The sequence below is a fragment of the Dromaius novaehollandiae genome, chromosome 24 (assembly GCF_036370855.1).
Source record: "Dromaius novaehollandiae isolate bDroNov1 chromosome 24, bDroNov1.hap1, whole genome shotgun sequence".
NCBI lineage: Eukaryota > Metazoa > Chordata > Aves > Casuariiformes > Dromaiidae > Dromaius > Dromaius novaehollandiae.
This window is the reverse complement of record NC_088121.1, coordinates 3638651-3664433: the sequence shown is the minus strand read 5'-3', so window position 1 is coordinate 3664433 and position 25783 is coordinate 3638651. Positions and strand designations below refer to the sequence as shown.

The window sequence follows — 25783 nt, the reverse complement described above, 5'->3', positions numbered from 1 at the left end:
TTTTACATATAGGCCCCAATCCTAAAACTCAATCTGCATGAATGAGCATGTCTACCACCATTGAGCCAATGGGTAAGTTCCTGTGTCGTTAGACTTTTGGAGGCTTTTAGCAAAGGGTTTAAAAGACAAACTTAGTATTTTCATCCCTGAAAATATTTCACAGAGCTTTTTAACAAAACACTCATGCAAACTAGCTCAAAAGAAGAGAGGGGAGAGGGCAGAGCAGACATCAGCAGTATCGTCAGCAGTAGGTGCTCTCGCCCCTCAGCTTGCAATCAGATGATTAACAGAAAAGAAAACAAACAAGCAAATATCTGTGCTCTGAAGCCAAAATAAATGCTCAGGGAGAAAAAGTAGGGCTTTGTTTATTTTTATAGTTTAGAGGAAAATTTTTAGATAATATAGGGTCCCACACTGAAGCCAATTTTCTTTTCACGCTTGTACTCCTATGGTGGGCCATGAAATACAGCACAAATCTTGCAAATCGAAGTTATATATATTTACATACAGGCATTTAACAGCATGTCAGGTGAGGTACGTAAGCAACATTGGAGTCAAGCTTCTGTTACTTAGGATTAAGCATAAGGCAGGATCACAATCCTCCTTAGCTTTTATTTTACCAGATGTAGCTTTTCATAGCTTTTAATGACAAGAGGGACCTACTGTCTACTATAGGCACTGGAATCCCTTCCAGTGACCCCTTTTTTAAGGCCAGTAATAATGTGCTTTTGATCAAAGCATGCCTTTCATAACAGCCCCCAATGCTATTGTAAAAATAAATAAATAAAATTTTTGGTTCAGATAATCAGTTTCTTCCATCCTGTGGTATTACTAACGCATGCAACCTTTTCCAAATGTTACTGTTACGCTGAGGGGATGGACATAAAAACTAGGAAGCTCTATATGACCAGGTAAGTTTGGCATGAATTTACAGCCCATCGTCTTCCACAGCTTTATAGTAACCGCTCAGTTGTATGCATCTTCAAGTGAACGTGAAGCAGAACCCCCTTTTCATCAACAGGTAACTACTTACGTTTGCTGGAACTGTACTGTGGCATAAAGAATAAACACAACCGATTACCACAAAGCAACCAGCTAGCTGCAAATTTGTATTTTCACATATCCCACAGTTACTTGTTCATCTGCCAACACCCTAGGAAGTTTTCTCCAGAGTTTGTCCTCTTTTAGGCAGATAGTTACACACCTCTATTTGCTACTGATTCAGTTCACATCCAATTCCATGTTATTTGACTGCATCACAAACTCAAGCACAGTCATCCTCCTCACAGACAAGGCTCTAAATACCAGAAATGTTGCACAGTCATATTTAAGGCTGCTGTATAAATAAGGAAAAGAGAATTTACAGACCCTAAGTCTAATCACCCATTTGCAACTCTTCATTTTCCATCATCTCTATTTCCATGATAAGGCAAGAAGAACAGATAGTTTTTACTCTGGTTTTGAGACTAACAAGAAAATCCACTGAAGGATTTGTGATACTGACCTTGTTCCCTAGTGAAAGACCAAAAAAAAACCAAAATGGGTTGGATATACCCCCGTTATACTTCAACATGCCTCAGAAGAGTTTATGTTCTCTCCAGTTTTCTCTAGTGGTGGCAGCGAATGTATATGCTGTCTCAGTAAATCCAACATCCTTTACTGAGGTAGCTCCACAAAAACTGAGAGCTGGCATTTTAAGACTACTGTAAGGCATGTGCCGCTGTCACTTGAGGGTACAGGAGAAAAATTTATGAATAGACAATTTCAAAGACCTTATTTTGAAAAAAAGCAGTTCCTATAGTTATTTGTTTCTCCCAAAATGTTTCCACAATCCACTAAAACAAGTCAATGCACGAACATTCCTGCGATAACATGGCAATGCTAACAACTTGCCATTTAAGAAATACATGTCGACAAAACAATATCCATATTCCATCATGTATAAAAGAACAATTAACAATTAAAGGCTTCAGGTCTCATGCCTGAAGTAAGAGAAAAGAAAAAGTCTATGCAATATGTAAAAGGACACTCAGGAGAATATATTTCAAACATTACATTCATACCTTAATCGTAGTGTTATTTTATCATCAGGTCCATATTACTTTTCCCAAACCTGCTCTTTTTTTTCCTGGCAAGGCACTTAAAATGCAAGATTGTCTTGCCCATGACAGATGTGAGTACAAAGAGAAGTGACTTACTACAAAGGGATAAATATGTTTTGAAAGTTACTTTCTGGCAAACTGTCAAATGGATTTTTATTGCTTTATTTTACTACAAGTGTAAATAAGCCTAGTGGCATGAAACCCACATTTGTGTATGTAAACTAGAATGATGCCAAGTGTCTCCTAACTCCAGTCAGAAATGGGGCCTAAATGATCACAAAGGGCATTTTAAAGTCCGGCCCCCTGTCTTCTGCATTCCTAATAAGCAGGATATGTTATCTGTGGTGAATGAAGAGCACACCCTTTAAAGAAGTTATTTCAATAATTGCTTATTTCACACTGCTACTATGATCAACGACATATGAATGTGGATCCAGAAAAGCCACTAAATTTTCAGGCAAGCATTTCTTCACTTACAAAAGGCTTAATCTTTCAGTACATCTTCAGCCTGATTCTCCTTAGCTCTTCAAAAAACCCCTGCCCCGGTGAAGCATTTCTTCAGTAAGAGTCAAAGCCTTGCCCCAACACGGTGATAGTTACAACTAGAGGCTGCCAACAACTCCGTGCCAGATTTTATGCTCCTACACGGCACAAACCGGGAAGGGAAGGGTGGGAAGGGAGCGGCTGGAGGAACCCAGCCTTCTCTATTAATCACCCATCTTGCCAGGCAGGCTGGAATTTGAGGAGTTATGGAAAAACAAGTTGAGATGCCTTACCACGGTGGGGGTGAGGGGGGGGGATCCAGCTGGAGAGCAGTCAGCTCCCGGGGGCGCGCACCGGCCTCCGCTCCACACCCCAAGAGCTGCTCCTTTGTGCCCGCCCGAGCTCCACGCCGCCGGGGACCGGCCTCCCGGGTTGCCGCTGGCCCACGGCCGCAGCCCCGCGAGCCCCGGCGGGCCGCAGGGGTCCTGCCTCCCTCGGCGCCGGTTGAGGGGCAAAGGGAGGCACTGGCCTGAGCGCCAAGCGCAGCGGGGGGCCGCCCCCACCGGGACAAGGGCGCTGCCCAGCGTCCGTCCGGCGACGCCGTCCCCCTGAGCTCGCCGCTCCCCAGGCCGGGCCGGGCCGCCATTTTATTGGCGGCTCCCACCGCTCCCCCCGGCGTCAGCGGCGGCAGCCGCGGCCTAGTGCGGAGTGGGCGCCGCAGCGGACGGCGCGAGGGCGGCTGGGCCGCGCCCGCCCCACGGGCCCCACGCCACCCTGGCTCCCCGTCCCCAGGCACGGCCTCGGGCCGCGCCGCCGAGCGCCCCGGCACGGCCCGCGCGACCCCCCCCCCCCCACGCGCACACACGCGGGGGTTTAAAGTTGAAAACCAGGACAAACGGCAGCCGCCTGCTGCCATCAAAGCAGGTGCTCTTCTATTTGGGGGCAGAGGGAGGCTTAAAGACCTCCCCTCGGTGGTCACCGGGAAGGGGTGAAGGGAGGAGAGGCAGAAGGGAGGGACGCAAATCCCCTTCCCGCACGGCATTCCTGAGACACGGAGACCAACCGCCCCCCCACACACACCCGCGAGCCTTCACCTCTGAGGCAACTCACCCGAAATCCTGGTCCATGGATTTAAAGAAGAACTTGTAGCTGTGCACAGGTCGGTTGCTGAGGACATTTTTAAAATCAGCCAAAGTGACTTTTTCCGGAGGGACGGGCAATTTCACCAGATAAGGGGTTTCCTCTTCGTCTATGTGGTAGATTATTTTAGTCTCCGCCATGGGCGAGGGGAGGAGGGGAGAGGCGAGGAGCAACCTGCGGGGGAGCGGAGGGGAGACGGGTCCGAGTCTCCGCCGCCTCTCGGCTCCTTTCACAGCCTGCAGCCCAGAGCCACCCGAGACAGGAAGGGAGCTCCCAGCGCCCGGCCACCGCCGCGCAGGGGCTTCTCGGCCGGGATTTCGCTCCCTGCACTGCTCTCTAGCTGCCCGACCCGGGAACGGCAGCCCGCCGCCCGCCCCGCACACAGCCTCCCGCCGCTCGCCGCCACCCGCCGCCCCCCGGCGCACTCGGCGGCGGGCGCGGGGCACACGCGCCGCCGCGGCGCCCCATCGCCTGGGGCGGCGGCAGGAGCAGGGCTGCAGGGCGAGCCAGCGGGCGGCCCTCCTGCCTGCCGCGGCCGCGCCGCGCTCACCGCGGGGCCAGACCGGCTCTCGCACGCTGCGCCTCGCCGGCGCAGCGGCGTTACAGTGATACCGCTCCCCCAGCCCCCGCCGGCTCCGCGCCGCCGCGGGACAGCAAACCCCGCCCCAGCCAGCTGCGGCATGACCTCTGGGAGCGCCGGCCAGAGCCGGTTGCGGCCTCCCCCCAAGGGGTCGTGGCGCATCTCCCCCGCTCGCTGCCGAGCGGGAGGCGCCGCCGCCCCCGCGCTCCCCCACGCACGGTCGCTGCGGGGCCGCCCCCGCTCCGGGCGGGCCACGGCCTCTGCGCCAGCCCGGCTGCAACTGCTCTCTACCTTCAGCTCCCGCTCGACGATAAATCAGCCGGATGAACGCGTTTCGCGATTTACGGTTGCCATGTTTGGAAGCCTGCGATTAGCAGGCTAATAGGCAGTAATCACACTGCACGACTTAGGAAGACAGGGCTGATTTTAGCAACTGATCGCACCAGCCTGTCTATTCTAAGGCAACAATTAATAAGAGCAAAGGTGCTACACCCTTGCTCCTTCAAGCAAACAGGTTTTCAATTCAAACCACTTACATGCACAAATACTGTTTCGGGTACTTCCGATGTTGGCAGTGCTTTACCTGAGTGTGACACACAAGAGATGCTCTGTTTGCATAAGCACCGCAGGCTTCGGCTTGATTAAAAACCACTTAGTGCCCCAGTACGTGTTCCCAAATGGTTATATAAAAGTTATTAGTGCCTTTACAGCTCTTTCCTTTATTATTTTCTGTTTCTAGGAATTAGTAAACACTTTCCAGGTAAAGACTCCTAGCCACTGCACAAATCTGGTCAGTATCATTATTCACATTACAAAGTGGGAAAAATTAAGTACATTAAAATATGTATACTCAATCAGTAAAGTTTTATATTCTAATTCAGTGACCCTTACAAGACTCAGTAAGCTCCCTTCCAATGTATTATGAGAGACATGGGCAGAGCATAAAGCTAACATTACTTCTGAACTGTAATGATAGGCGGATTATTGTACTTCAAAAATCTGGACTCCCTGTGCCCAGCAGACCTATGGTGCCACTAATGCCCCTTTGTATTTCAAGAGAATTAAGGTGGAGTCTGTTTGAGCAATTAACTCACGGAATCTCTACAGATCATGAAATTTGTCACAGGACAGTTGATGCTAACAAGACAGCAGTGACATATTTGTGGCTCAGAAATAATTTCCCTTAATAGTTGCTTCAGTAGAAGCCCACTGGGCACAGATCCCATTGAGGTGCTAGGCATGGAGCAAACTTTAGACCTATCATCTTTTGAATTTCACAGAACAGCAGAAGAGTCACTGTCCCATGCTCAGGTGAGACAGTTGTTCTTCGGAGCACTCAGTCCAGAGAAAAATCTTTAAAGGGACATGTTTTGCAATTGATGAAAGCAAGACGATGCAGATTTCCGAACAATATGCTTAGGTCCCAAGGAATCTGCTGTTCATTAAAAAGAGTAAATCACAGCTCAGTGATTGAATTACCTATGGCACTGGAATGATTTTTCTACCAGCATGAAAAAAAGGAGCCAATTGTGTTAGCTGCTGCCAAAAGGTTTGTTAACATTATTGCTATTTATTATTTTCAAGTTTCTGAAAGTTTAATCATTATCAGTTCCCAGCTCCACATGTCTGGTTGCCTTAAACTCTGTTGCAAATGCCACCCCATATCTCACATTACACCAGTCATTCTGTGGTGTTTTAAAAGGAAAGGGCCCAATCTGGAAGTGCAAGAATAAAAAGATTGCTATTTGAACATTCTTTTCTCCCTCTGCAGCAAGTGCAGATGGGTCAGGCCTTATTTACACAATTGTAGGTACTGAAATGCAGCTACCACTGGGCTGATAGAGAACCAACAGCAGAGGGCACAAGAGTAATCAAAAATAAAAGATATTTACTTGTTCTTTGGATGTATAATTTATTCCTCAACGTACTTGTCAAAAACATGTTGATGCTCTTAAAGACTTGGAGATCAGCAAATTATTGACTACCCAAACTAATGGGGGATACCGAAATAATCCAGATAAAGCAAATCCAGAGTTCATATAAACCATTTGTAAATGAAGCTATAAGAACATACCATAAGTATATAAAGGGGGAAAAAAAAAACAGGTTGATGACACTGTTGACTGTCTACACAAAAATCACTTCACAAACAGTGACCAGAAATGATAGATCCATATTGCACACTGCCACATGAATGCTGCTTTACTACTTCCAGAACCAAATTATCCCAAGCAGAGACAGATCTTGGTACAGGCCTACCAATGGCATGGTTAATCCACCATTCAATGCAACAAGATTTGACAATATCGAGAAAGCAAAATAACAACATCAGGTACCTGCTGTCATTTCTGGTATAGTGAAGCAATTAAAAAATCACATTCATTGCAGTTCTCCAGCTCTAGTGATTTGTCTATCTGTTGAAATTCATACCAATCATTGTTGCCGTACCTGAATGCTTATATAATCATTTAACGAGATACAATATACCGCAAAGTAAAGATATGGCCTTAATCTTCATCATGTAACTAGTGGTAGGGTACTGTCTTAAACTGTGAATGACCAATTTAGTACCCTTCAAAGAGTATTTTCCAGGAGTGGCTGAGTGTTCACCTGATACTTTTTTCTACTTCAGCATCCCAAGGTTAAGCAACTGATGCTTAGCCATTTCTCACTGCTTCAATTTTGGAATTTTGATAGAGTGAGGCAAAAGGTACTGAAGATTTCTGTAAAATTATGCATTCAAATTTCTGTCCCCAATACGTGCACAGACACGCTGTGGTTCTGCTAGCACTTGAGAATATTCTTAATATAGAAAATATGTCATGAATCCAGCAATATTACCACACACATTAATCTCTGAGCAAGATGGAGAAGGCCCCACTTGGCAGGACTATAAGATAACTTTAGTACAAGCTATATTTTCCTGAGATACTGAGTTTTATGTAGTCTTTTCAATAGGAAACCCAGGCAAAGTATTAACATCCAACCCTATGGTCTCTTCAGTTGGCACTGAATGACCTCCTGAATTCTTCAGAGACCCAGGTGGTAGCTGCACCACCAAGTGCAGACCAAGTCTGCAAAGAAGTCAGTTCTTGCCCTACTAGCTTTGCTTTCACTTTTGACAACTGAAAATATAATGAGTTGTATAATTGTCAGATGACTACCTCAGAACAGGCATGATGAGGCTGGATCTATGACTCACAAAAAGATTTCTGTCTCTCCATGAAAAAGGACGTAACCCACTTTCATGTTACAGTCAAACCACAAGCTAATCCAATGCAGAAGGAATGCAGAATTTGCCACCTTAGCAAATCACTGATCCATCAGGGCTAACATCTTTCTTCTTGCAGAGTTCAGTGCTTAACACTGTAGTAGAAAATAAAAATAAGGTGTAAAATCTCTAGCTATTAGTGCAGTACTCTCTATGATGGAGAAAATAGTCTTGCTGACCCCTGCAGGGGGTAGATAATGTCCTGAGGCATAAAAGCTGCTCACCCCTTTCTTCATTTATAAAGCAATGCACTTCATTACCAGACAGAGAATAACCAAGCCTTTTTAAAAACTTGTAATGATGGTTGTCTGTGTATTCAAAAAGCTCATTGTATTCTGGGTGCTTAGCAAGTAAGCATTTGCTTTAGAGATGGGACAAAAAGAAAACCAAAGCTCTGAGCACTCTGACATTCACCAGAGCTGTAACTTGGACCCACTCTGAGATTTCATGGATATTTTTTAACCACTTGCAAGAAAGTATTTGTGAAAGAACAAAATCATCTTTCACATGGAGCATCATTTCTTCTCAAGGGTCAGTCACTGGCAGCTTTGCCACTCATATCAATGAAATCAGGTTTGACTATGAGTACTTGCATTTGGATGGCCCAGCCCTGGGAAACTGACTGGTTTTCATTTGTTTCAGCAACCCAGCAGGATCACTGTGGCTAGCATCAATGCAAGCTTCCATCATTCCACTGCCAGCTGTCTTTGCCACTTGTAGGGCTGATGGTACAAACAAGGAGGCCATAATATAGATTAGTAGCATTAAAAACAAAACTAAGGCCACCAATTAGCCAGGGAAGATTCCTTGCAGCTTGGAGTCACAGTAATGATCTAAAGACACAAATTTCAAGTTGCCAAAGTATTGAGTCCCATCAGTAGGACTGATCTTTGTATTCCCTCTTTTTTTCCTCCAAAGTTATCATTGTTCAAAAATAACAGGGGAAATGGATTCTAGACTTTTATCTTTAGAGATTTATCAGAAGTTGGTACCTGAATGAACCACAAAGGAATTGTTAGCCAACCTATTCCCTCTCTTCAGAGATCACGAGTTTCCCTGTGTAAACACTGGGCCCTGCACAAAGACTTTCAGCACACTCAAAACGCAAGTTATGCAGCTAGTGCTGGCCCTCATCTCTGAAGGCAGACACAGGTTTCCATCTCACTGCACCCATTCACATAGAAAAGATTAGCTCCAATGCAGAATGAGAACTAAACATGGAAATGATCCTAAAAGAGAAAGACAAGTAGAAAGATGTAACTACAACCAGTTTTGATGTACTTAAGATGCTGTAGGCTGGCTCCTAAGCTGTTATATATCAGCAGGATACAATGCAAGTCAGTTTACACTGCTTATGGATCTGGTCTAAGAGGTCTGCATGTTTTTTCCTCTTAAACTCCCTTTCTCCACAGTGGACCTTGGGCACATTCAGGTCATGGCAGAACTCAGTCCTGATCAGCTTACAAGAAAATAAAGACATAACCACTAGAGGGAAGCAAAAGCCTTGCAGTTCAGCATGCCAGCTCTCCAGCCTCCTTGGCAAAGCTCCCCAGGGCTTTCGTTGCCACTGGATTCAAATATAAACCAGGGGGGAAATGATGGTGGGTATTTTCAGTGGCATTTCTGAGAACTTCCTTAATTGAGCAATATGTGTTTTATGCATGGATATTATTCTACAGATCTGTAGAAATGAGGCACTGTGTAGTTCATAAGGGAAAGGAAAGGAGAAGAATAAAGGACAACATTCATGTTGGTGCTCCACAGGGACTGCTGAAAAGAAATGAGAAGATTGTAATTGAAAACATTAACAAACAATGTCAGCAGATGCACGCAACTCTCCGGATTCAGAGGAATGAAGAGTATCTCCTCTGATTTCAGTCTTCGTTTTCCGTTGTTCAGTTACTGCTACCGAAAGTTTGATGCATCTCAGTCCTGTTATAGGGACCCGTAGTGATGGAGGAATTAGCAGACACTGAATGAATTATGTTCCTGTCCTTCCTGTATCTCTCAGCAACAGCAAACCTCAAGCAAAAATCAGGTTCTCACACAGAATGGCATCAATTTAAGAACACTCTCCCTACTCTCACTGCCAAAATGCTGCTCCTTCTGTTTTGGAACACAACCATACTTTAATAATCTAAAGCAACAATCAAAACAGTAGAGGTGAGTCTGCAAAGAAGTAAAATGTTGCAAAGGGTAACATAAGTTGTCAGAACAAAATAGCATGAAAGTTGGTGCAAGTCCTAGCTATGAGTTCTAATGTAAAGATGCATCTCTTGGAACAGGTGTTACAGGATCTTTAATGATCTCATGAGCGAAAGTGCTCTAAGCACCACTTAATCATCTAATCTGTTCCTGTGCAGCATTTCTGAAAGTTTTGCAGTGTTTCTGCTACATTCATCACTCTCCAAAATGGCCACTTCCAGCCAGAGAACCATCTGAACCATGATATCTGAATTGGAAAGGTACATTTTGGGTTTTAGAAGCCAGAAGAACTGGAAGCACTGTCAGCAGCAGGAAAAAGAAAACCCAACCCAATCAGTTTACTGTTCATATGCCAGGGAGGCAGTTCTTCTGCAGAAAAAAAAACATCTCCTTTTGAAGTTATTGTAATTTTTGCTTGGGAAGGCTCTCCTGAACACAGCTCTGAAGCAGTCCATCAAATCATTGAGTGATATCAAGCTGTTTTTGATTAAATACCTTTTTCTCCATCATGCGTTTGCTGTAGGTTGAGTCTTCAAAAAGAACTTTCCATGAGACCCTCTGGTGAAGGGAAGAAGTGACATCTTCTAGACAAGACCTCATCTGTTGCTGAACCACATACACAAGACATTGTGGGTTAGAATGCCAGTACACCCAGTCTGAAAACTCAGTGCTCCTACACTTTTTCTGAAGTCCTCCTAGCGGTAAGCATGGAGAATCAGTCACTACTGCACACGTACATTTTCGGCAGAGCCAAGCACTTCCAAATATTTTTGTGAGATGCACGTCTCACCAATGAGTTTAGTGGGTCCATCCCAGCTCCAACTCATCATGACTCAATCTATTTTCTTTCCATGGCCACTTTCTGGTTCTCCTACCTCTTCTTACTACCCGCAGCACTTGCTTAAATGGAGAGAGCCACGCTTAGAAAACTTCCCTATGGCAATTGTTTTCCAAACAGCCGATCTGCAAACTTCATGGGCCACATACGTGTTTAGAAACTTGACCTCAAGGAAACAGTGGGTTTTTGCTAAGGAATGTCTATTCGGATCTTTATCTGACTTCTACCAGGATCCCACTGTTTCTTCTTCTCCTCAGAAATTTCTTCTGCTTCTTCTAGCAACTCTCCCTCCACTGGCAAGACTCTCTTCCCAGATTGGGAGGCAGAAAGAGAACAGGAACAATCTGGACTTCATTTCAGACAAGTTGAAGGCAATGAAAATATTTAATTTCAGAGGGCTGTGGAGCAGGATCTGTGGTTGCTAAATTAGCTTTTCCTTGTTCCCAGCTGCTTTCCTTGAACATCAGACCCATTGCCGACAGAGACAGAGAGAAGTGACAAGAGGCCCCAGTACCAAATAATCAACAGTGCCTGGTCCGGAGGCTGCCAGGAGAGACCCACTGTACCAGCAGAAATGAACAGGGCTTAAAGCATTAATGACCCCTGGGACTGGCCAAGGCTGTGCTATTATCTCTTCAAGGCTAAGGCTCTTATCTCTTCAAGATAATCGCATAATTGCAGATATCCTTTTTGCAGGCTTTCTCACCTGTGTAGGAAAAAAAAAAAATGCCACGCTGGGTTCAAGAAGGAACTGGGCATTTTTGTATGTGCATAGTGCCAGATGAGTAGAAATATGCAGGCCTGCGAACACTGTATTTGTATATTTTTAGCTTACAGAACACTACCCTTGAGCTCCATATTTCCCCAACAATGAACAAATATAGAAATACTATCCAACACGTGTCATCTGAGTCCAGCAAAATGCTGGCATCTCTGGTTCCCAGCATCAACAGTGTAATTTGAAGAAATTTTCTGTGGCATGGTGCTGTACTTTGCCTGTGGCTTTTAAGAAAAAAAATAAGGTAAATTTAAATCTTGGAAAAATGCTGTTGAGTTAGATGTTCCCAATGGAGTTGGCACCAATCGCAGGGTGATCTCACCTGCCCAAAGTATCTCTTTTTCAGTAGTTCTCATTTGGCTTCCCCTCACAGTGAAGAATCTGACTTACAGGTTATAACCATGACTGACCAGGTAAATCAATAAAGACCTTGGATAAGATCTTGGATAAGATCTTTATTGCATATGGCCCGACTCCAACTGTTCAAGAGTTCTTATCATTCATTCTCTGGACACCAGGAGAGCCCAAGCAGAAGGAACTACTCCCCATCTTTGTCCCCTCCCCCTTCTTCTATTTTTCTGGTCTGCTGAGAGAGTACAAGGAACCATCCCAGGATGAATCACCCCATTGAAGAGGTGGTATGAAATGGCAGGAGGCCAGCTGTAATATGATTTCCAACCAGGTGAGAGAGAAGGTAATACTTTCACTAGAATCAGGCAGGCTGGTCAATAATATTAGTTTGGTAAATGCGCTTCTTTGCCACTTTTTGGTTTCATATCCTGCTTTGATCCCTAAAGTTCTTGCACCTGCACCCCGCACTGTCCATCCAAGCAGCACTACAAACTGTTTCCATCAATGTCCCTGGAAGAACTCTGTCATGCCAGCTGGGATACTACTCAGTAAGTGGCAGCCCTCCAAGAGCAGGATGTGCAGCAGAAGCTTTGTGAGGTGTTAGTTCTGCAAGGAGAGGAGGAATTTGGACTGGGAGCAAAGTGAATAACTGTGCAGTTAACTATTCCAGCAGGATATGTTATCTTCCCTGCTGATCCTGCAGAACTCTGTGTTATGAAGGAGCTGCCACCCTTCTCTGTGATAGATAGTTTGAACTCCATGTACAGCTCTATGTTCATTATGCAACCTTTTCAGAGAGCTAAAATTTGTCTATGGGCCCCATGACCAAGTCAGATGATAATGTCCCATGTGGAAACTACTGAAATTACTGCAATAACTAACTACATCAGGTCTGCACTTTGTCAAGCACTTTAGGATGCTCTGAGATGAAACATGCTGCACAGCTACTGGGAAGAATGAGCTAATGCTGGATAATAGCTTAGACAGCATCTCAAAAGAGCAAGAAATAAAATCAACCTGAACTTGAAACTCCATTATATTCTCCTTTATTTCTTAAATGTTAGGAGAGTTACACAACTGATTGATAAATGGTAACAGTTAAGTAGCAATAATAATGAAAATTAATTCAGTTACAGTAAAGAGTAAAACAAGTTTTATGGAGCCAGTCCTCCTCTCAGCCTTGAGAGGAAGCAGAATGTGCACAGAGCTGAAAAGAGGGGACCTAGTTCTAGTCTGAGTTATGACAGTGGCCTGCTGTGTCTCTTTTGGCAAACCAATATTGCATTGAGTAGCTCTGTATCCTCAGTTCTGCTCTACCTTGCTTGTAAGTCTTGGGCTCTGTATCATCACCAAATAGCAGAAATATAAGATTGCACTGGGGCTTTGTTTATTTGTGTCAGCCAAAGTGGCTCTCCTTTGCTTTGCATTCTAAGTTGACATTAGCCTCCAGACAACAAGTCTCCAGGCTGAAATTGAAGAGTTCACCTGCAGCAGCACCTCAGATCAGAAACATGCTTTAGAGCAAATCTTGTGACTGTTCCCACATAGCACACTTTGGTTTGCATTTTGAAGCAATCTTAACGTACACAAGCTGAATTCATTTCAGAGGAAACTAACTAAAAAAGCATGCTCCAGCTACTAATAGTTTCGGACCGAAGACCAGACTGATGCAAATCAAAAGTAAGCTCCCCCTCCCAAAACACATAGGGCGTGGGTGTCAGGTTCTCAGAACCACTGCTCCACTCTCAGATTTGTTTGTATGGGGCTGCATGACTTGCTAATGTAAGTAGAGCCTAACACAGACAATGACTGGGACTGCAGTGGAGGAAATGCCACCTACTTCACTCTTCACTCTGTGAAGTCATATACTATACAGCTGCAGCCACCTTGGAAATCACACCTATCACAGTCTCACCTATAGGGTAGACCACAGCACTTGGAAGGTTCTAATTTGCAAAAACATCCCCCCTTTAAAGCACCATTTTCAAGTACTATGAGGCAGCTGTGTAGTTTAGCATTAAAAAAGAAGATCAACTTACTATTTATATAATCCCTATTCCTTTAGCATTTGTGTAAGGATTGTTCATCTGTATAACTGCGTAAGCTCAATAACTCTTCAGTTAAGACCTCATCAGCTTATGGAAAGATAATTTTTCCCCAGATTCTTTGAAATAGATTCTCCCCTCTTCTCCTTTTTCCAAGTCACTGATCCCACACAGGTGCCTTAGTCTTTCATCTGTATTTACTTTCCTTTCTGTAGATGAGTTTTCCTTCTATTTATGTCCAATTAAGATCATGACAATGTCTTGATCTTCATTCATCTAAGCCTAGAATTTGTGTATATACACTCTCTCCCCTGAAAATTGTCATGCAATAATAACAAGAAAGAAAGAAGCAAACAGCCCGAGGAGGAGCAAGGCCAAATTAAACAGGAACACAGGTGAAATAAAAAAAAAAAAGTATGGTAGTTTTCCAATCAAGATAAAGTAAATCATGAGAAAAGGATAACATTTTCATTACTCCAAACACAAGGACTAAAAAATATCAACTCCAGGAATTGTAATACAAACTAAAATAAAGAATCCTTTTCTTTATGAAGAAAGCTTTTGGAAATTTCTTGCTTCCAAAGAACTAAGCCAATCTGAGTCCAGCTGGCATGTAGCATAACCCCTTTTAAGGTCAATTCTGTATCCTTGTTCAGCAGCAAGAGCTTACAGTCCAAAAAATTTGAATTACCCTATGAGGTACATTCAATTCTCTGCTTTCTTCTACTCACAGAGAAGTATTTGGTATAAAAATATTAGGGTTTACTGTTATTTTAACTAACCGAACATAAAATGCATGTCTCAGGAAACTGAGAAGATTATAATGGGGCAAAGCCTGCCAAGAGCCTATGAAGTGACAGGTAAAGAAGTCTACTGAGATGCAGCATTCCATTGTTAGAGCAGTAACAGTCCTTTAAACAACTCAGACAAAGCACATTTAGCATTCTCAAAGTGCTGTGCAAATGTCAAAACATTGTTTCTCCATGAGAGGCAAGCTAGCATCCCATATGAGAGAGAGAAAGGCTGAAACCGGAGATGGGAGAAAGAGAGAGAAAACTAATCCATCTAGGATCACACTGAACCTCTAGCAGAGTGGGAACAGAACCCAGTGCTACTGCCCCCCATGTAGTGACTTAATTGCAAGTCCAGCCTTCTTCCAATTTTCATGTACAAAATCAGCGACATACACTTCATGCCAATGCTAAAGACCAAAAGAATACAAAGGACATACATAAGGGACATAAATGGCTTCTCATGAGTATTTGAGGGCAAACAGCCCTTTGATGATTCCTCTGCATTAAACAGAAAAAGACCTTCTTCAGTTCATTGTTCATTTTCTTTCTTTTTTTCAATAGTTGGAAAATATGGCCAGTTATCCAGCAGTCTTGCCTGGATCTCTTTTTGCCAGAATTTTAACTTGCTAAATTACATACTGGATGTGGCAGGCTGCTTTTGAAAACCACTGTCCTGATCTTCAGTCTAATCACATACACATATCCCTCTCCTGAAGCAAAAGGGGGTATAATCCCAATTTGGTCTCCCATCTGAATCAATCTAGGAAATGTCTGACCATTATTCAAATTCAAGCTGATGATCAAAGCAGGGAGGAGCAACTCATAAAGCTCTTTCTAGTGCCTGTTTCAGAGAACATATTAATTTCTTTCCCCTTAAGCTATTTTGCAGCCTGGAAATCAAATAAAATATTTAAATGCCTCTGGAGTTTATGAGTAAACCCATTTTGAGCTGGTGTCTATATGAGCTGTGCTAAGCAATTTGAACTGGCAAGTAAAGATCTCCAACCTTTGACTCACAGACATGAAAGGGAGGGAGAAAGACATTAATGGTGATTACTTGAGACTGTGCTGCCCTGATGTAATAACCAGTGCAGTCTTAAGCAGCTGCAGGAATGTGGCTTGGGTTTCAATCAGGTCCAGCCAAAGGCAATCTCAGAATGGCTATCCACTTTTGGGGAAGGACAGAAAAATAGGAGCCTGGGCCCAATCCAGGCCCTTCTCCCAACTAGCCATGGGTCTGTCCAACCTAAGCACTTTTATAGGGGTGAATCCTAAGTGAGGATAAAGGCAGCTAATCAGAAATCACAGAAACTGTCTAGACAGTAGCGGAAGGGCTAAGCAAACTAAAAGATAAGGATCTGCCTGGCTGTAGCATAGGAAGGCTCATCTCCATTCCACCATTTTTCTACTACTATTTTTAATATTTGAAGTCATTAAAAATGAGGCTCCTCAACAAATAATTCTCCTTTGCCAAAGTCCTCACCAGCATGTTGTGGTCCATTTTCCACTCTTATGGAAAGTGTACATTGAAGGACTCACATCCTGGCTTCTGAATAGATGATACAGATTTTCTGGTAGATAGGAGGCCTCACCCACCACTCTTCTGGCAGAGCTAGGGAGCTGAGCTCAGCTTCAATGTGAATGGCTACAACTCAGCATTCATCACACTCACTGCAGTACAGCCCTGAGATGCTGAGTCTTACTGAGCCCTGCCACACAACAGTGGAGATCAGTGTTGTTTGTGGGAGGAGGGAGAGGGGGTCTGACAATACTGACACCAATAAAACAAGACAGCCAGGTTGGTAGGTGTGGAAAGAAATGGGACAGATATGGGATTTGACATAGATTCCAACTCTACTGAGGCCCATAGAGCTGGACAGTACTCAAACCAGCCCTGGGCTCTTGTAGTATGTGTACTTGGGCAGTGGGCACCTTCAGTGAACCATGACAACATCTCTTTCCAGTTTGGCCAAGAAACTTGTGCCCCTATTAGGCAGCACCGATATGTTCCCAGATAAGTGGTGAGGCTGCTTAGAACAATGGCTGAGACACGTCGTATTGGGCAGCAGGTCATGTTCCCAACTGTTTAGCTGGTAGACTGAAATACTTTCCGTGAACTGCAACTACTTTATTGTCAGCAAAGACCTCAAGATTCTCCAGCCGAAGGAAGAAATCCATGCTGAGATACCAGCTGCAAGCAGAGCATTGCTCAAAGACCAAAACTGCACTATCACCCTCACCTCCTCTCTCACCTTCACAGTAGTTCCACACAAGCTCTTCTTCACACTTCCATCATTTGCAACACCCTGGAATTCCTACCCCAGTTCCATTCAGTCACCAGGTTCACATGCAATCCCTCCTCTATTCAGACCACCAAAGACAAAACTAGCAATCTTTGGCACCTTCACCCTTACACAAGAACACAATAAGAACACAAGCCACTGTCATCATGCTCACAATAGGAAAGGCCTTCCTTTCTTCCATGTCCCAAGGACCATGTGTGTGCCTTAGTTTGGGAATGGTGCCACAGCATATCACAAGTAGTCAGAGGAGCTGTGCAGAACCCTTATTTTCTGTAAATTTTCTATATTTTCTGGCTTTCCTGATACTTTAACTTGCTTGGATTGCAACACTGAATTCTCATTTTTCAAATTTTTGGACATCTCCAGCTGACCCACTGCTCATTTGTATAACTCCCCTTCAGCCCACAGCCCCCTATCTCAGGCATCTGCTCCCCAAAACAATGCCAAAACCTACAAGAATAGTCTCATCTCTTTCCTCAGCTGTCCTTCCGGGAGCCTGGCCAGTGAAAATGCCTGATGAGCTATTTGGTGGAGTGTGTTGTTACTCTTGTTTCTCATGGTCTGCCCTTGGGAAGTTATTTCCTTTAACAATCTGTCTACCTGTGCTGTAATCATACCTTTGTTCTGATGTGCACACACACACTGTGTGAGCAGGATCCACGCAAGGACTGCAGGAAAATCATACTCCAGATTCCACAGAGGAGTTTAGCCCTCTCCATAATGAGATTTTTGGTTCTGATCTAACTGACACTGGTATTACAGCACTGTAACTCCATCAACTTCAGCTGAAAGTGTCTGCTCATGCCAAATACGGTTTGGTCTGCCATGAAACAAAAACAAATCAACAGACAAGCTTAAAGTGAGAAATACAGGGTTATACTTCAAGACCTCTTTGGAGCTAATCCCAACACTACCATATGATGGTGGCAAGTAGCCAGATTTGTGTGCCTCCCTTTCCCCTGCAAAATAAGGCTATTTACATTTCCCCATTTGTAAAATGAGGATATTTACATTGTCCTTTGTGAAGGGGTGAGTTAGAGACTGTTTATACTTTACCTGGATTATTTAAAGTGCTGAGTGACAGTAGAGTTCCTCCTGATTTACGCCAGCGTATGGGAGATCATAGTCAGGCCTTGCTATTATTTTTCTGATGAATATACTATGTGGAAAAATGCCTGATATAATGATGGCTCAGGATTGTGGTGCAGGTTTGGTTTATTTAAAAGCAAAATGTCTGCTGATTCAGCTCATAAAAATCATTGATGCGTAAGAACAACAATAATATCAGAAAGAAAAGTGTGTGTGTGTGTGTGTGTGTGTGTGTGCGCGCGCATGTGTGTGTCAGGAGAGAACAAAAGAAGAAAAGGCCACCAAAACCCATCCTAAGTACATATAAGACAGATGGTCTAACTCTTTCAGGAAGCATTTGCAAATACCCTGGTGCTCAGTGGGGACAAAGTCTACATGAAAACTCTAAGGTAACTGGAAGGACATAGTAATAAGAAAAGGCATCTCTTTTGCATTTATCTCTCTTTGACTGCAGCTTCTGGTCCAGCCAGCAGCTTGGGAATGTCTTCATTTACAATATTCCTTCCTGAAATCTGAAAGCAAAGTGGAATGGAGGTTAGCACCTGGAGAGAGATTTCAAATCATCCAAAGAAGCACACTGAGACATGGACTTAGCTATATAGTGACAAGCAATCATTTGCAGTCAACCATGTTTCCAAAATTCTCTTCATAAAGCCCACAGTGAGTGGTGTATAAATTATTGCCCAGATCATTTCTGCAGAATTTAGATAAGTTAGGAGAGCTCCAGCAAGAACAGCAGATCTAAGGGAAAACTTGAACTCTCTAGACCATCCCCTTTTCTATTCTAAATTCATATGACAGGAGACGTGGAACCAAATTCTCTTCTTACAGGCATTGGCTTTTCATAAGTGCAACCCTGCAAACTGTGGGGTTTTGGAAACTGTGGATTAATACTGGATAAACAATAGGAGACAGCTCCTCGGAAGGGAGACCTGTTTGCTTCTGTTGAATGAGTTAAGTGACTGCCCATTGCCCATAAATGAATTCAGCCCAAAACATTCCCCTCCACACACTGTTTTCTTCCCAAACTCCACGGCAGTACACTTTTGAGATAAATCCCTCTCTGAGGTTGTACAACAGGGTGCACTATTCCAGCCCTGCTAAGCACTCTTTTTCCAATAAAAAAAAATTCTACTTGTGCCCTGCCAAAAGCTTTTAAAAGCCTAATCACTACTTACATCTTGTGGCTTCATGATGAAAGGACAGGAAGGGAATTGGCTTCTCATTCCTGCTACCATCTGTCAAGATGTTTATACATTCCTCATTCGACTGTGGCTTGGTCGGCTCACTGCTAATTTGTGTTCTCCCCTCCTCCCTCCTTCCCATAACCCATAGGAAGGTTTCTACAACCACCAGTTAGGGTGGAGCAGGTCATTATTACCTTTGTCTAAGTCAATGTTCTTTGCTGGGAAGCTTCTGGCTTGTTCAACCTTCTCCTTCAGGATATTGTTTTTGTAATCTGTGTAAGTGCAATTCAGACAGCCATCAGAACATTAAAAGAAAACAAAGCTTTACTGGCAAAAGGGACATCTGATCAGTCCTTCCCTGAGGGGCTCTAGGCCTGGCATCTCCAGATCTCTAGGAGTAACTCATGGAGTTACTCAGCCACTCAGCAGGAAAAGTGCCACAACTTAAGTTTTCCCCTGGCACCAGTCAGGTATGCATACTTTAGTTTCCTGCTTCTCATAGCTACCACAGATTCTTCCAGTATGTAATAAAAAGCTCTGGATTATCTGGGTGAAGGTCATCTGAAAGACTTTTATTGATGCAGTTACTTAAGGAATTTGCTCACAGGGGAATTCTCCTGAGACACACACACAGAAGAATTTGTCCTTGCTGCTGTCCTGATGCTGCTGTCCTGGTCTGCAACCTATCCTCTGCAACCCCTTTGTTCTTTACTTTAGCGTTTTGTATCTAGCTCTTGTTTTTCTGAGGCCCTTACTATAATTCTGTAGCTTTGTCTTTAAAGGTTATACCTTTAGTCAGCAGGCACAGAGAAAAAAAGGGACAGTGTCAGTTGTTTCCTGGTTTATCAACATGTCTGCTGACATATGGCAAGCTGTAGCAGGTGTGAGCTTGGCATTATGATGCCTTTCAGAATCTCAGGATAGGGCAGACAAAGAACAATTTTGCTCTACAGACAATACACTCCAAAGTCCAAGAAAGAAGACACCTGATTAATTATTGACACAATAAACTCAAGGCTGCAGTTTCAAGCTCTAGTAAGGAGCAGCATCCATCTTCAGGAATTTTGTAAGATTCCTCAGTTAGTCCTATATATCCCAACAATAATACTTTCATAGACCACTGCTGAGATTAGCTTCCTTCCCTTCTCTTCAGTATGTTTTACGTTACCATGAATTCCAGTGCAGAGATTTTCCCTCTTTTCTATTCTAGGAACTTAGCTGCAAATTTTCTTCCTATGATGCTCTCCAGGCTTATTTGCCCAAATTGCTATCACAGGTCCTGGCAGAAGGCCCAGTTAATTCACTGAATGGTTTGACATCCAGGGAGAATGAGACTGAAGAAAGTTAAACTAAACTGGCTTCAATTGAAGGTGAGGGCAATGAACTCAGTTAACTCTTGACCTCTCTTTTTCCCTGTTTCAGTCAACTACAGTTCATGCCCACTTCCAAGAGAGGTGGCAAGGCCAGTAATTAGTATTAGATACTGTTGATCTAATTTTTCTCCAAATGATTCATTGAGTCTGACTTAGCTTTTATGTACTATAGGATGATGACATTCATATTGATGAATGCTTTGAGTTTCTTGGACAGGAGATTCTAGAGAACTGTCTTGTAGTTCCTCTTCCCTACACAAACTGCTTAAATTGGAGGGCTCTTCTTCCCTACATGCAATCTTGATCTCATTCCACATCACTTTGCACTCACTTGAATTTGGCTTTGAGTTGCATGTCAAAGAACTCCAAAAACTCCAGGCAAAACCAAAGAAGCTGTGCCTTGTTACTGATCAATCTCATCAGTCAGCCTCTAGGTTAACCCAAAACTCAGGATTGCCCTCTCCAACTGCAGTCCCCCTGCTTGCACTGACTTGCGGGTTGAGATTCTCAAAGCTACGATTTAAAATCAGGAAGCTACATCACTTCAAACTAGGCATCTAAATGCCATTAGGAAATCCTCAGTTATAATGAGTTTTGACCTGGCTTGGAGAATAGTTGCTAGCTGATGCATACCCAGCCTGATGTCTTCGCTTTTGTATTGAGTCAGATCTGTTGTGTCGACTGTAAATTCTTTAAGATTTACGTCCTTCCTGTAAAAGGAATAATGGAGAAAAATGGTATGGTCACATCCTTTAATATCTGGCTCCTTTCACACTTTTTCATAATAGCTTTTCTAGTGCTACTTTAGAGAACGTAATTTACATTCTTTATTTGCTATACATGTGGAGGATGGTTGAAAAAAATCCATAGAAGATTTCATTCTCTATTAAGTACTGGCAAATTTCATAGTAATTCCTGTAGGATCCTTTCCAGTTTCTACAAGGCTTCCCTGGAGAGAGCATGACAGATAGGTAACAGCACTTATCCCCAGTACAGATGGATACTTTTCTTGAGTTTGCCTCTAACCTATCAGACGGATTTCAGAAGGTCACACTGCTTATTAATGAATTTGGTTCTCCTCTCTTGCTTTTACTGTGCTTTCTATTATCACGGTGAGAACAGCGAGTTGGCTGTTTTTCCCATGGGTTTGCCCAGAGCCACTTTAATACATGTAATAAAACGTAAGGGAACCCAGATAGAGGATGTTGGACTAGGTCCAGCTCACAGTAGGGTTTACAGTGGACTTGTGCATTAGTCCTTTACTATTAACTCCTAATGACATCTCACAGAAATGTGACCTGTGAATCAGTTCCTAAAGTATAACCAGAGGAAATGCAATTGCCAGATCAGACATACAAACCATTCTCTCCTTCCATGCTTTGACAGAAATTTAGTTATTCCCTGATATGCAATCATTATGCAAGTGTATAGCCTTGGGAACATTACACTAATAATGACTTAAGGGTAAAGCTACAAAGGAATGCTGGCTGCATTCTGACTGCAAAGCAATGAATAAACTCTGTGAAACAGCATCTGTTTTACATGGCTGTACTCTAGAACAGAATGGCAGTTGAGGCTTGGGGCCCATAAGCTCACTTTTTTTAAGTATTCTGGTCATAGATAATAGATCCTGTAATTATACTTACTCTCCGTATTTCTTCACATTGTATTCATAACCTAGACAGGGAGAAGAAACAGAATGAGCAGTTGTATCCAGTCCACTTAACCCCCTGCCCTGAGACAAGCAGTGATAACAACACCTAGTACTTATTCAACAGTTTTCTTCATCATAGTGCTTACAGTGAGCACTTTCACAGTCCCCTTTCAACATACAAGAATTCACATGTGTTCCACTACCACGCAGAGCTCCCCCTTCCTCTACTACTACCAGTCTTCTGGTGAGTAAGCCCCTTCCTACACCTCCTCCTTCCAGATCTATGAATGACCAGGCATGAAAAACTACCACCATCACCATATTTCATTTCTTTCCACCTCCCATTTATTACTAAAATATTTAGCACATCTGTCATCTCCTCTGTGCTGATGCTGCACTTGCCCATCCCCAGCCCATTGTTTAGGCCTGCATCCATCATGTGCTTCAGGTGTCAGGTCCCATAACCCTTCTACATGCCAGGTATCTGGTCTTACTCCACCCAGCAAGGAGTCATGATTGCCAGCTCCTTTTCCATAGCAAGATCAGGGCCAGGAGTCTGTCCTCTTTGTGATTGCAAAGCAACTCCACTTAAGTCAGCGGAGCTGCTGCAGATATGGAGACAGTCCCATTTGGTGTTGGTCTAGTCCCCTGACATGTAAATAAGGATGGATGCAGTAATACAAAAGAACTCAACAGAAGACAGGCATTCCCCACTATTTGCTTTCTTTTGGTATCCAAAGCTATTTGTGTGCAAGTCACCAAAAGATCTCAGCATCCACTTATCTCATTGTAAGCAGAGAGCCTCACCCCAGCGCAGAGGGGCCAGCAATGACCTATACCTCTTAGTCCCTAAGGGATGCACGTGGGCCTTCTCCTTAGGTGAATTCCACTTGCAAAGAGCAACTATCCAGTGGTTCTAATCTTTTCCTCCCTTATACCAGAACAATTCAGCAAATCAAGGCCTGGAAATCTTTACAACATACTAATGAAGAATCTCTCTTCAGATCAACTTCTGCAAAGACTCCCCCGCTTTGAAGGTTGCTGGTTTTACAGAAGAGGATCACTACCTTCAACATTGTGCTTTGCAGTAATTATTTGCAGGATCAGCTCTCCCGTGCTGAGGACATTCCTATTACTACTACGAGGCTGGTCTTTTCCAGTGCTTACCTCTCTGCCGGCGCTTGCGGGTGATGAGGACAACAATGATGAGGAGGACAATGAAGAGCAGCAGAGTCGCCACGATATAGCCCAGCTGCTGGAAGAAGTGTATCCGACTTTCAGGGATGATGACGTTTATCACGTTGTGGCCTCTGACAACATTTGGATCTGATTGCAAAGGGAAAGAAAAACAGGCTGACAATTGTAACTGTCATCCAAAGCAAAGCAGGGTCCCTAGTGCGCTCATCTGTGGAACCTAAAAGTATGCTCAGTTAAAGATTCTTCTGAGCAGCACAGGGTAAAGAATAAATGGCTGCCTAATTTACAACATACAGACCATTCCCCTTCTCAGGCGTATGAAGTATAACAATGACCACTTCATATTCCCTTGCCGCTGCCTGGCTATCAGTGTGCTGTTCTTGTTTACTGTGGAGGGGAAGTCCAGACAGAATCCTCACTAGACAGCCCCAAGTCTTTCTGCAGGGTAACACAACCCTCCTCTGAGTCCCTTACGACACATGTACCATGTTGCTTCGGCTCCAGACAGCTCAAGTATGAAGCAGCCCCTCCCTGCCAAGGGGTATAATTTACAGAGCAGGAGGAATTTTCAATGCCAAAGAATGAATTTCCTTTTAAATAAAGTAAAAAGCAATAAAATAAATAAAATCAAAACTCACAAAGAAAAGCCAAGACTGCATTCCATTTGTGGGTGTAGCAGCATTTCAGTTCCTCAGCACAGGGAATGGTAACTCAAAACTTTTATGTGGAACATTTTTGTAGATCTCAAATAAATAGGTCAATGTTTTACACATACAAAGAAGAAGTAAATTCTCTGCTTGCAGCAGTGAGAGCACTGGACAAGTCTAGCCCAGGCACAGACAGCAAATCCATAAGACGTACTGTGCTGTGGTAAATTTTTCTGTTCAAAACAGAGTTGAAAGTGATACCTTCTCCCCCTAACAGGGAACATTCATAGAGCATCAGCAAGCACCAGTAAGCAGTTCTGGCCTGACCATTTTCTTGGGAGCTTAATTCCAATGAATTAGTCAGAGGAAATAAGGGAAAAAGATGGGGACAAATACCTAGAGCCACAGTATGATTTAGTAGATGTGTCCTAAAGACAGGAGTGAGGAGCCTGGAATCCTGGGTTCCAGCCTCCAAATCACCCGGATTCAAAGCAAATAATCTGAGCTCTGTTTCTCAGTATCTACCATACATGTTTAATTATAAGCACTAGCCAAATGTTGCTCGTTGTTATTCCATGGTGATTGGGGGACATTCCCTGGCAAACTACGGACTGATATCAGCAGAAGCGAGAGCAGATTCCTTTTCCTGTTTTATTTGTTAGTAAGGTTTGATGCTTGCAAGAGCAACAGTGGCCAAAACCAAGATAAGGTCAGAGCTCTGCTGACACCTTTCTACACACTCTCTGGCACCTCCATGACACTGTTCAAGAAAGGCCTTCTCTTTATCAATCCATCGCTTCGTCCTGAGCCCATCTCAAGCAAAGACTATGCCAACAATAAGCACTGATTTTGTCATGGGAACCAAGTAGTCATGGGAGTGAGAGTCAGACAGCCAGTCTTGTTTCTTATTGAACATCCTTTTGAACCCAGTTAATTGTCTGTATTTCAGCATGGCCAGATCTCTCCAGGAGTTTTTTGGTGTTCCTCTTTAAGTGAAGTGACACCTTCAGCACTAATTAAGCACAGAGCTAATCAGCAGAAGTGAGAATGTCACAGTTGAGCTAAGCCAACAAGTTCATTATGATTTCAACAGCTGGTTTTGCTTTTGAGGCCCTTTGGGAATGTTAGAAACTGCTCACTTCCATCAGCACAGTATCACCAACACAGCTGAGTCCAGAAACTCAATATCCCCCCCAAGAAACTCAGCACTAAGAATACTGATCTTGTCTCACCTTGCCTTCAGTAACATCAGGGCAAGTAAAAAGCTCATTAAGCTAATAACTAATCCCTTAAACACTTGAGCAATCCAGGGCCTCTGGGTATGGGAAAATGCTTAAGTATAAACTAGAATTAAGACAATAGGTCCAGAGCAGTTAAGACTTAGGAAGCTTATCGTTGTCTCTGGATCAGCTCTGGCGCTGGAAAAAGCAGGGAGTAGGTAAGAGAGCACCTACTCCCCAACCACTCCAAGAAAGTCAATTGAAACTTTGTTTTCAGTATTCAAAAACACCAACCCACCAACAATAAAATCAAACAAGATGATGGTGGATTGAAATAAACACTTTGAAACCAGAGATGATTCTTTGCTAATATTAACAGCAGTCCTAGAAAATCAGGTTTTATCCTGTACTCTATCCATTTGGGTAGCCCAGCCTTTCATGCCAGCAACACTCCCCTTTTTACTGACACTGCTAGATGCTGTGTGTTTGTTTGTTGGCTCTGGCGCTGAAAACTGGCATGTGTTTT

General features: G+C 43.6%; 2 protein-coding genes across 11 annotated transcripts in view; both read right to left on the bottom strand.

The window, feature by feature from the left end:
- The window catches only part of DVL1 (dishevelled segment polarity protein 1), a 119111-nt gene extending 114732 nt beyond the window's left edge, over positions 1 to 4379 (bottom strand). For 2 of the 7 annotated variants that reach the window (XM_064525480.1, XM_064525481.1), the window contains exon 1: positions 3696 to 4379. In XM_064525480.1, the coding sequence (XP_064381550.1) occupies positions 3696 to 3865 (170 nt within the window). In that variant the 5' untranslated portion in view covers positions 3866 to 4379. Of the gene's footprint in view, positions 1 to 2878; positions 3275 to 3695 lie in introns of those variants that run through there. The other 5 variants (XM_064525484.1, XM_064525485.1, XM_064525483.1 and 2 more) reach the window with 5 other exon arrangements.
- Positions 4380 to 12778: 8399 nt separating this feature from the next.
- Positions 12779 to 25783, bottom strand: part of MXRA8 (matrix remodeling associated 8) — a 28587-nt gene continuing 15582 nt past the window's right edge. For 3 of the 4 annotated variants that reach the window (XM_064525472.1, XM_064525473.1, XM_064525474.1), the window contains 6 exons: positions 23361 to 23519; positions 22186 to 22216; positions 21173 to 21249; positions 19361 to 19438; positions 19158 to 19217; positions 12779 to 18491 (listed from right to left, as the gene is read on the bottom strand). In XM_064525472.1, the coding sequence (XP_064381542.1) occupies positions 18466 to 18491; positions 19158 to 19217; positions 19361 to 19438; positions 21173 to 21249; positions 22186 to 22216; positions 23361 to 23519 (431 nt within the window). In that variant the 3' untranslated portion in view covers positions 12779 to 18465. The remainder of the gene's footprint in view (positions 18492 to 19157; positions 19218 to 19360; positions 19439 to 21172; positions 21250 to 22185; positions 22217 to 23360; positions 23520 to 25783) is intronic. The other variant, XM_026100606.2, reaches the window with a different exon arrangement.